This window comes from Stegodyphus dumicola, chromosome 10 (genome assembly GCF_044657685.1).
Source record: "Stegodyphus dumicola isolate Sdum_Otavi_A_Nest chromosome 10, ASM4465768v1".
Lineage (NCBI taxonomy): Eukaryota > Metazoa > Arthropoda > Arachnida > Araneae > Eresidae > Stegodyphus > Stegodyphus dumicola.
Genome location: NC_140777.1, coordinates 98,332,764 through 98,344,775, shown reverse-complemented (window position 1 = coordinate 98,344,775; position 12,012 = coordinate 98,332,764). Strand labels below are relative to the sequence as shown.

Sequence of the window (12,012 nt, the reverse complement as noted above, 5' to 3'; positions counted from 1 at the left end):
ATAATAAATTGCTTTCTTTCTATGCAATAATGCATTTTGCTATATTTTAATAACTTCCAGTTTTATGATATTCTTTCAATATTCTTCCCTTCTTATACTGGAATAACTGAGTATTTTTTTAACGAAGATCAGAGACATACAGATGCAGAACACTTTCCTTTATGCTCCAATTATATTCTGTATAATCAATAAAATCAACAGCTTTAGCAATATCCCTAAAAATTCTACATTATTGCAAGTTACTTTTTATCTGCTTATTGCCAGCACTGTCATTACTTTATTTCAAGATGGTAAACCTACAGAATGAAATTATTATTTATAATCACAATTTATAAAACAACTTCGTAAAAATATTTACAATGCTAAATGCTGAATAAAAAAAAAAAAAAAAAGTTTCAGATTTTAAATTAAGTCTAAAGGGGCAATATTTTAACGTTTTGTGTGTTACCTTTACTTGTTAAATATCATGTTCTTTGCACTTAAATCATAAAATTCAATGTTGCAAAATAATTTTAAAATGAGCATATCTTTAGAATTTCCGATACACAGATCCACAGGCTGGAGATAAAAAGGTTCCCCCGTAGAGCTTTACCATTGCTTGCTTTTAAATCGTTGAGTTTGTTAATCAAAAATTCATTAAAGTTTTACAAAATATGAAATCGATAGTAAAACAAATTCCAAATTTCAAATTTGGGCTTTCAGATTCATATATTCACAGTAGTATTATGTCATTCAAAATTGGATGGCTCTAGGTACCGTTGTATTATAACAATAGGAGAAACATACATACATTTAAGTAGATTCTTCATTATTTAATTTCTTCAAATATAATACAGAGCGATAGTATTTGGTGGCAACGTTTTGAAAAGTGATACAGCCTTTTAAAGTTTTCAACGCAAGATTGCAAAACGAAAACAATAATTCTTCAAGGTCAAAGCCCCTTTGGGGGGGGGAAATCATTTTATGGTGCATTCAGATAAATGACAATCCTTCAAAAGTTCATTCAGTAAAAGTGCAAATTTGAAAGCCGATAAGGCTCAGCTAACTCTCTAGCGCACGGTAGTCGCGCCCTGAAACCACCAATTTTCTAATATTTTTCTCCTCTTCTTTACGAAATTTTTGAGTGACAACCGATTATTACGATTGATTACTGATCTTTTACCTCTAAATAACACAAAATGACTGCAGAATCACATATTTTTTAGGCCTGAGTACTTCAAATCAGATGCCTTTTAAAATTTGTTTTCAATGAGACATAATAACTCCCTTTTTTAATAGAAACAACTTTAAATTTCAAAGTTATTCATTGCACATCATTATTTCTTCTATCCTAAACAATAAAAAATAGCAATAATTAAACTGCATATATATATATATATATATATATATAACCTATGTATATTTAATAGGAATGTGTATTTTTACCAGGATACAGATTGAACCACAGAGTTATTTTATTACTAAATAATACACACACTTGCCTAGTGAAAATGCCTTTCATTTCCAGATATTTTTCTCTGAGCTCAATACGCTTGCTTCCTATGTTAGTATTGTGATTTTCTAATTTTTTTGTATGGTTTAAATATAATGTAAATATGCTTTGCTATAATTCAAAATAGAAATCATGTAAAAATTTTATTTAAATTAAAAATATTTTGGGACAAAATACAAATAAAATAAATACGAATGGGAAATGAAAGCTCCGTACCAAAGCCAAAATGACCATGCTCCCGTATTAACATAAAAAACCACAAATTTCATGTGCCAGAAAAAAAAGAGACTAAATAACACCGGACATATACCAGTAAAATGCAAATCTCTGCGGTGTGCATTTTGTAGCACAAGGGAGAAACCTCATATACCAAGATAACAAGTGCGAAACGTACGTTGTGGGTCTATGCATGTACCATGAGTTTTTTTACTTCATTTATCCAAACGTACTTATTATGTAGGTTCTTATGTTTTCGCTGCTATAGAAAAATTACATAAATGTTTATTTTTTCAGACGATTTACTTTGTTAAATAAGTTAAAAAATTTATGTACAATGCAATTCTTAAGTACATTTTTTTTTAATTCACAAATTTCTTCATTTATTGGAAATGCACATGGAAAAAGGTAAGTTTTTTTTAACCTATTGTTCAGTAAGTTTCAAAGTCCTAGACATGCCCTGGTTTCACAGTGCAAACACCACCCACAGATCAATGGGCAAGAGTAGATTTTTTAAAAATTCATATATTATATGTCTCTAGGATCATAATATTCAATTTCTAGAGTTTTTTTAGTTAAAAAATCATAAAAGTATTATTGCATGCATCAAAGGGTTGTTCATAAAAGTAAATATTGCATGCATCACAGATCCACAGATCAATGGGCAAGAGTAGATTTTTTAAAAATTCATATATTATGTGTCTCTAGGATCATAATATTCAATTTCTAGAGTTTTTTTAGTTAAAAAATCATAAAAGTAATATTGCATGCATCAAAGTTCAGCAGCTTTCCTTCAAATTTTACATTTTTTTCTGGCAATAAAAGTTCATGCCTAATAACAGAAACTTTTTTTTTTTGGTACTTCTATACATATGTTATTTATCTGCACAAAATATTTTAATATATTACAATGCATAATATCATATGTTAAACTGCATGGATATTTAACATTATCTCATTAAAAACACAAATCTGCTGAAGGGTATTTTTTTCAAACATAACTATTTATCTGTGGTAACAGCAGCATTACAGATTGAATGGCATTAGTATTTCTAAGGCAGAAAAATATAAGTTCTACTGCTTTGTTTCTTACATTTTTGGAAGGACTGTTTTACATTAGAATTCATTACTTTCTTTGTTACAGCTTTTTTTACAATTTTGGAAGGAAGAAGGATTTCTTGATTCTGTGCTCAAGCATATGATGTTACTGCGTAAAATAAAATATATAAAATTAAATATGCTTTCCCACATACATATATTCATATGTTCATCATCTCTCCTCCCCAAAACGTGACTACATGCTGCTGTTTACAAATGCTGAGTCTTATGCTATTTCACTCTGTTAGCTCTTAAGCTTTTTAGTACTTTCATATGTTATTACAGTTCTCAAGTGTTATCATATGCTTTGACATTTACCATAAAAACTTGTTAAAATACAAACAAAAGTACAACAAAGAGAATAAACTAAGTTAAAACAAAATAAAGACAATAACAAGATAATGGTTGTACTTGTCAGCTATAGCAGCTCTTGAGATAAAAACTGCCAAAATGGCAGTAAATTACCAAACGTGGCTAGCTTTATTTACTTTTGATGATGTAATGTTATGGCAACCAATCAGCCTGGATCTTCTTTAATGATGAATTCAGAATTATTTCATGTTTTTTCTCGTAATAATAATAATAATAATAATAATAATAATAATAATAATAATAATAATACACTTTGTTTTGAGAATTTAAGTTTGAATTAGAGATTTTTCTTCAGCTAGTGTTCTTACACCTGTGCAGATCTGCATTCTTACAAGTTAAAGATCATGTGTTTCTTCTGCCATTGGATGAAATACATGCAGAATGATTTTTGAATAAACAGTTTTTTAATTTTGTAGCCATTCAATAAATTATCTTTGTGCATAAAAGTGAAAACTCTGCAGCTTTTTTTTCTTAATAAAAAAAAATCATGGTACATAGGTCTTTTCTAAATATCAAATCCTCAATTTCTTCTTAACATTCAGTTGTGTTAACATTTGGAAATTCAACGTGAGTGGTTAAATGAATTTGAAATTTTTTCAGGCATTTGTAAATTAAGCTATGAAAAGTGCTCTTGAATGGTATGGGGTGAAGGACTAAGTGTTTCAAAATATGAAAGCTTGATTTACAAAACTGGCAAAAAATTTGCGCTGCATAAAGCTCCATTTACGATAAGCAAGTTTCAAATTTAAGTTGCAAAGCATAGAAACACCCCAAGAGCATTTACCCTATATGTATTAAAATTATTTATAAGCCATTGTCAGTAGAAATGGACATAATATAATCACAAATAGAAGTTTTAATTTTATGTTTGTTTCATTTTTAATACATTGACTGTCGTGGGGGCCCCGGTGATTGACGATGCGACCAATAGTAAAAATACATAATTAAGAGTAAATATCGATACTGATAAATTTTTAAATAACACCATTGTTACTATAATGGTTTAAAGAAAATAAATCACAAAAAATTAAATAATAAATTGCAAAAAATATCTACAGCGCTTGGTGACCCCCCCACCACGAAAAATATATTAAACACATTTATATAACTCATGTCATCTTCCGTAGATAATACTCCAACACAACATACATCACATAATAAAAAAAAATCATATTGGCGCTATAGGCAAACCACGTAAAATGTGCGTGGCTAGCAAGCCACCATTTTGAAAGAAGGGGAAAAAAAAAAAGGTCTTAGTGCATCAGTTTGGAACTAAAGATGAAATGTGCCAAAATCTTTTTCAATCAACATGTACCCAATCCTCTGTCCAACAACTAAAATAAACTATCATTGCAGAACAAGGATGGTCAAGAACATTAGCCTTCTTTTTTAAACAGCAGTCATGATTTCTTGCTCTCATCACAGATAAAAAGCTCTGTCTATTTATCACACTATTACCTTTTTTGTGTACATAAAGACGAGCAGAATTAAATGGCTTTGAAAGATGATGGACAGGTCTTTGAAAGATGGTGGCTAAACAACACTTTTTCATTTAACAGCTTTAAGATAAGCTTGCAGAGTAAAATTTAAGGGATAAAAGTAGACATCTAATCAGAAATAGCTTGAAATTAATAAAAATCTGCTCTTGTATAATAACATAACATGCAGTGTTAAGTAGCAACATGAATATTTTTAAGGACTGCATTAAAAACTCACTGTTAATTCATATTGTAAAATTTTACAGGCTTTGGAAAATTTGTTAGATATTAAGCAAAGAACATACCTCTAGAACTCCATTTTCTCGGACAATAAATAACCAGAAAGTAGGTTTCACATCTTTCACCTCTATTTTTCGTCTTTAAAAAAAAAAAAAAAAAAAAAAAAAATAATAATAATAATAATAATAATTTGAAATAATCTTTATTTACAAAACATAATTATAATAATGTAATTAATATATATGTATAACATTAATCATAATTGATAAGTGTGTGTATATATATACACATTTATCAATTAAGATTATCAGTTAAGTAGTATCTTTACACACACACACACATATACCGGGTGGCCATAATTAAACTGACAATGCTCAGAGTGTTCTGTAGCGCAATTTATTTGCGAGAATGACGCCACATTTTGTAGGAAGATTAAACAAGACAGGGACGAAGGATTCCGTGAAAAAATTAATTAGTTTCAAAAGTTACCGCTAGGGAAACATTTGGCACTGTGTAATAGAAAATAAAGTGTTAACAAATGCAAATCAATACAGAAATTACCTTTTATTTTGCATTCAAATGAGGTTCAGTGAGGCTGCCGTTGTTGTGGACCACATACTGCATTCTGTGCACAGTATGCACAACAGCAGAAAGTAACATGTCTGCAGGAATCTCCCGTACAGTCTGTGATATGTTATCCTTCAACGTAGCCAGGTCCTGGACTACTTCGTGATTGACCTTGGACTTAAGGTAACCCCATAGCCAGAAATCACATGGGGTAAGATCAGGCGACCAAAGTGGCCATGCAGTTGGAAAGTAGTGGCTAATGACTCTTTCTGTTGTGAATTTTTGTCGTAGCATCTGTAGCACTCATACAGCAACGTATGGAGGGGCTCCATCTTGCATGAAAATGATTTCCCCCAGGCATTGTCTTTGCTGAAGTGCCAGAATGACAAAGCTGTTCAACATGTGGCGATATTTCTCTCCGGTAACAGAATAGGTTTCCGGTCCTGTCGATGTAATGTTCTCATAGAAAAATGGACCTACGATATATTCCGCTGTGAACCCACACCAAACAGTTACCTTTGGTGAATGTAAGGGAATAGCTGTGTCTGCATGTGGTGGTTTGTCATCCCAAATTCGGCAGTTCTGGGTATTCACAGTTCCATTCAGGTAAAAGTGGACCTCGTCTCCCCATAAGATTTTCCACGGCCAAGCATCATCCATCTCCATTCTGGCAAGAAAGGTGAGAGCAAAAGTCAATTGCTTATCATGGTCGGGATACAGTAACTCCTGTATACGGCTGATCTTGTACGGATAGAAGTTGATAATGCTTTCGTAAGATTTTCCAGACCGTACTGTAAGGCATATCCATATTCCGAGCTACTCCACGAGCGCTAGAGGTGGCAGCAATATTGTCTGGTCCTCTGTCGACAATCGCTGTGGCAACTGCTTCGATTGTATCCTATGGTACAGGTTTTCGTCCTCTGCCTGACTGAACCTTCCGAGAACCTGTTTTCTCAAACGTCGCAACCACTGCTTTTAGCCCATTAACTGGCACAGGTCCATTATCTTTACACATTTTTTATGCGCTCTAAAAGCACGAAGAGCGGCTGACGCGTTGCACTGGTTGAGGTAATAGAATTTGACCAGTAACGCACGCTCGACTAAAGAAAGAGACGTTGCACATAAACTTTCAATCTGATTGATTCGAAACATAACACATTGCCTTTTAAAACCCAAGCAGCTGGCACTGTGCGAATGGATGTAACGTGAAATTTGAATAAAGAACTTCTTCTGCTTAGCATATGTGATATTGCAGATCATGAGACTTTTATCGGTGTTTATGTAGATTTTATGCTTTTTTAAAAGTGTTGCCATATTGCACTTGAACTAAATCAGAAAATGTGCATAATAAAAGGTAATTTTATTCCGTATTAATTTGCATTTGTTAACAGTCTATTTTCTATTACACAGCGCCAAATATTCCCCTAGCGGTGACTTTTGGAACTAATTTATTTTTTCCCGGAATCCCTCGTCCCCCATCTTGTTTAATCTGCCTACAAAATGTGGCGTCATTCTCGCAAATAGATCGCGCTACAGAACATTGTGAGCACTGTCAATTTAATTATGGCCACCCAGTATATATATGCAATCAAAATGAAACTAAACCAAAACCAAATCATTCTGAATGGGAATTTCATCTTAGACACATTGCATTTGCTCTCAGCTGCTCTGTCTAGCTAGATTGCTGTCTCTACTTTCTCACTTACACATACATATATACATAATTCACATAAGAATGGGTGCGCTTAATGCTAATTTAGATTATTGCCATCAAAAATGTTTGCCAATGAAAATAAATATTAAATTGGTGACTAGGATTGCAACTACTTCTTTGCATCTCTGTGTCAAAAAATTCAAAATTATTACATGATATAAAAAATTTTATAGTCATAAATAGTAAATATTTATGGCTATAAAACTGATATTTCTTTACAGAATACTAAAAGGCAGGTGCCTTGTATAGGGAGTAGAGTTTTTACATTCAATTGTAGCTGAACATGTGATCACCTTTGGCAAGTGGTTGCATTGATTTGCTTCTGGGGGACTCGCTCAGTTTTAATCAAAGTTTACTCTATTATTTTACTATATTTTGTTCCTTTTTGTGTATTAATTATTACATTACTCTACAATAAACAAATCTGGTTTTCTTTTATAACGAGTAAATAATTATTAATTTCAATAAAATATACACCATATACACAACATTCTCTTATTCAGAGTCAGATTTGGTTTAGAGGTGGAAAGGCTAGGTTTTCTAGGTTCACAATATCTCCTTTTCCTTACGATGTTTTCGTAGGTAATCTACTTTTCATCCCCAGTTATCATCCAGTTCAAGAAGGGCTTGATTTTGTTCCTGAGTATGCAGAGAAGTGCGCATGATGATTCGATCATCCAAATTCTTCTGACTTAATTAATGTAGCACCCATCTTGAATATTTCCACATCAATCCTATCTTCCGAATATGGTCTAAAATGGTTTGCTGAGCTGAATTAAGCTTTCCTGTGATATCAGATGTTGTCAGAAAAAGGATCTCGCTCCAACTTCCATCATCGTCGATCAAAGATGGTCACCCGGAACATGGCTTATCAGAAAGGTCGTAATCACCTGTTTCAAAATTTTCGAACTGTTTTCTGCATGCCCTATCAGAAACACTTTCAATAAATTTCTACATGCTTCTGTAGCCTTTCTTTCTTGTTGAAATTCATATAAAATACAAAGGAATAAAGTAACTTTATCAGTAATCATGTGAATCAACTTTTTAGTTAATTTGCTATGTCAGTATGTATACATTAAGCGAAAAATATAGAGCCGAACATGCGCCAGATAAACTTGAGCTTATGTGTCGAAAATGTTTGCCATAGAAACGCACAGAACTTTCTGTTAGACCAAATGTATAAGTTTGGGATGGCCGATTACAGCAAAAAAGGGAGGAGCATAACTAGATGTTATTGTGGTCCCATATAAAAAAATTTCCAAGTTCTGTAGCTACTTGTTTTTGAGCTATGCATGACAAAAACTATAGATACTACATCACAAAAAAAATCTCTTCTGTACAATCCATTTTGGAAAAAGAGTCCTTTATTCTGTGCATACTTACAGATGTCATGCAAAAACATTGTTAAAATGGATTCAAAAGCAGTCAAAATGCATATTTTTGTTGAAATATGACACCCCAAATTTTTTGTGATTACAATAATTCCTTTACTTCATACAAGTTGAAATTTATATTTCAGAATTATTTAAAAAATTATTTGGTAATTCTCCTCTCTACTCCCAAAATAGTTACAATACAAAGACCAAGATTCGGACTTGTCGGGACTTGGGTGACTCCAGAATAGGGGACGAAAAGAAGAATGTGAAAGAGAAGAAAGAGAAAGAGAAAAGGAACGTGAAAGAGAAAAAGAACACGAAAGAGAAGAAAGAGAAATATGAGAAGAACGCAAAAGAGAAGAAAGAGAAAAAGAACGTGAAAGAGAAGAAAGAGAAAGAAGAGAAGAACGCAAAAGGGAAGAAAGAGAAAAAGAATGCAAAAGAGAAGAAAGAGAAAAGGAACGCGAAAGAGAAGAAAGAGAAAGGGAACGCGAAAGAGAAGAAAGGGAAAGAAAAGAAGAGCGTGAAAGAGAAGAGCGAATTAGAGCCTTTGAGCTACAGAAACTTCAGTTGGAAACAATGGCTGCAACAGCACAGCTGGTAGAAACTACGCAGTTACCTGAGCAGCCTTTAAAAATCAGAATTCACAATGTCATGCCACGTTTCAACCCTAAAGAAGATGAAATAAGTTTATTTCTGGTGTTTGAGCTAAAATGACACCCATACCAGAGTCTGAAACATCAATTTGCAAAATAAACTCCTTATTGAAATCAGGCGAGTGTGAGGAAATCAGGCGAGCGTCAAGCTAAAATAATGAATATACCTGCTGAAAATGAAGTGGCTCAACTTATTTCATTGCTACCTCCTGACATTGTTCAGCTTATTGCTAGAGAACCAGAAAAAGACGTGAAAAAGTATGAATATGTAAAATCTTTACTGTTACAACGATTTAAATTGAGTGCGGAAAAATTTCGACAACTATTTAATAAACACCAAAAATCTACTGAAAGTACTTGGTATGATTTCTACTATGAATTAAAGAATTATTTAGAATGATGGCTTAACAGATTAAACATTAAAACTTTTGAACAGCTAAAAGATCTCATGCTAGTTGATCAAATAAAAAAGCGTACTTCTCCTGATTTCAAAGAACATTTTATGGATCAATGGACAACCATAATTTCACCTACTGAGGTGGTTAAGAAAATTGAAAATTTTGAAGATGTCAGAAAAACAATAAAACCAAAATTTTCTGCTAGTCAAACTGAGAGATTTAACAAAGGATCACTTAAACCTCATTCCGATAATTTTGCGAAAACAATAGAGCATCCACCTCATTTTAAGCATTCTGATAAATGGGATGATTCAAAATACCAGAAAGATCAACGACAAAAAAATCAATTTTAAAAACAAGAATCAAGAAAATTTATATGACAAAAGATATCGACCACGTTGTTTCGAGTGTGGGTCATACGAACATTTTAAGCCTCAGTGCCCTCGCTTAAAACCAAATGAAAAGATAAATTGCGTATTTTCGAATGATGATTTATTAAAGACATATACAATTAACGGTTTAGTTAATGGGTATGAAATGCCTATTCTTCGAGACACAGGAGCCACAGTAGATGTTATTTCTCGAAAATACGTAGATAAAGCAAAAATGATTGGAGAACCTGTCTGGGTACAATATCTCTTAAATGACCATTTAGTGTGTCTACCGTTAGCTGAAGTTGAAATTAATTGTGAACTTGGTCACATAAAAACAAAGGCAGCTGTTGTTACAAAAGATCTTGGCAGATATGTATTGGGTAACAAAACTGCTCAGTTGTTCAAAGATAAACAGTTCTTAAATTTAGAAAGGATAAATGCGGTTTTGACACGATCTCAAGTAAAATGATCTCGAGAAGGAGATCGAAGTAGAGACACCGAAATGGGGAAAAAAGAAGAACTGTCTGTTATTGAGTCTGACGAAGATATTTTACCGCAAGCTGATGAGAAAGAAAAGGAAATTAAGAAAATAATTAATGCTAATTCAAAGGAATTAATTGAATCTCAGCATCAAAGCAGACATCTAATCTCAATGCTTAGTGAAGCTGAAAATGAAAATTTCGGAAATTATTTCAAAATAAAGGAGAAAAAGAAATTAGATAAAAATGGAAATGAAAGGGAAGTAATTGTTATTCTTGAAAAATATAGAGATCAAATGCAGAACTACACAACTTTGATTCAGAACCAAACAAATAATAGTGCTAAGACTCAGGGTATTTTGGTCAATACTCACCCTCCTAAAAGTCAGGCTTCTGTCAATGCTTCACGGAAATCTGACAAATAATCTAAGCGTTCATCTCTTGATGAGAAAGCTGAAGTTATTTATATGGAAGTTGACTCACCTTATTTACCTGGTGATTCATCTTCTAGGGATAATGTGTGTGATTATTCCTCTACAAGTTTCCCAGTTCCTTTTTCTCCAAAAAGCAAAGATGTATTTGACAGTTTGTTAACAGAAGATCAAAGAACTTCTGATAAAAGAACTCACGAAGGTGCTTCTAAAGCTAAGAAATTAAAAATACGTTCAGAATCTACGCATACGTCAGAAAACTTAGCAAAGAGGCACAAACATGATAAAGGATACTCAAAGTTGCCACATTCAATGAGAGTGCAAGCAGCAGATAAGAACAAAAGTTCATCTCGCAAAGAGAAAAAACTATCTAACAAGAAAGAACTGACAAAATTAAACGATTCTCAGTTAAAAGCTCTAGATGAATTGCCAAGTTCTGGAGTTGAGATGCAAGTCAAAGAGAAGTTTTTAAAGAAACTAAACAGATAAGAGTGAGTTGTTGAAGAAGCAAAACTGCCACAAAAGCCTTTGTCACACTCGCCTGATTTCAATAAGGAGTTTATTTTGCAAATTGATGTTTCAGACTCTGGTATGGGTGTCATTTTAGCTCAAAAAGATGAACGAGACAATGAACATCCAGTATTATACCTCAGTAAGAAGTTTACAGAAACTGAAAAAAAGTACTCTACCACAGAAAAGGAATGCGCCGCCATAATATTTGCTGTAGAGGGCAATCCCAAAAAAAAAGGTCTCCTATTTTTGGGGGACATAGAGAAAGTTTTAATACGGTTGTTTTCAACACTGTTGTGAGTGGTGCCTTCTCCGCTACCACATAAGCATGCAGGCGCTTCTCTCGGATGCTCAGTCTTGGCTTGGCAGCCATTCGAAATGGAGCTCCCGATAAACGTTACCGCCAAGTGCGAAGTGCGCGCAGTTATTCAATTTTTGAACGCAAAAGGCGTTAAACCAGTTGAAATTCACCGCCTATTGACAGAAGTGTATGGACAGTCGTGCATGGATGTCAAAAACGTTCGCAAGTGGTGTAGAGAGTTTACAGCCGGTCGTACTGAAATTCATGACGAAGAAAGGAGCGGGAGGCCGTCAATTGCCGACGAGTCAAC

General features: G+C 33.3%; 1 protein-coding gene across 1 annotated transcript in view; it reads right to left on the bottom strand.

Annotated features, from left to right (window-relative positions):
* Cpsf160 (cleavage and polyadenylation specificity factor subunit 1) overlaps positions 1-12,012 on the bottom strand; it is a 273,054-nt gene that overhangs the window by 69,539 nt on the left and 191,503 nt on the right. Inside the window, exon 20 of the mRNA XM_085825305.1 lies at positions 4,962-5,034. Coding sequence (XP_085681431.1) covers positions 4,962-5,034 — 73 coding nt within the window. The remainder of the gene's footprint in view (positions 1-4,961; positions 5,035-12,012) is intronic.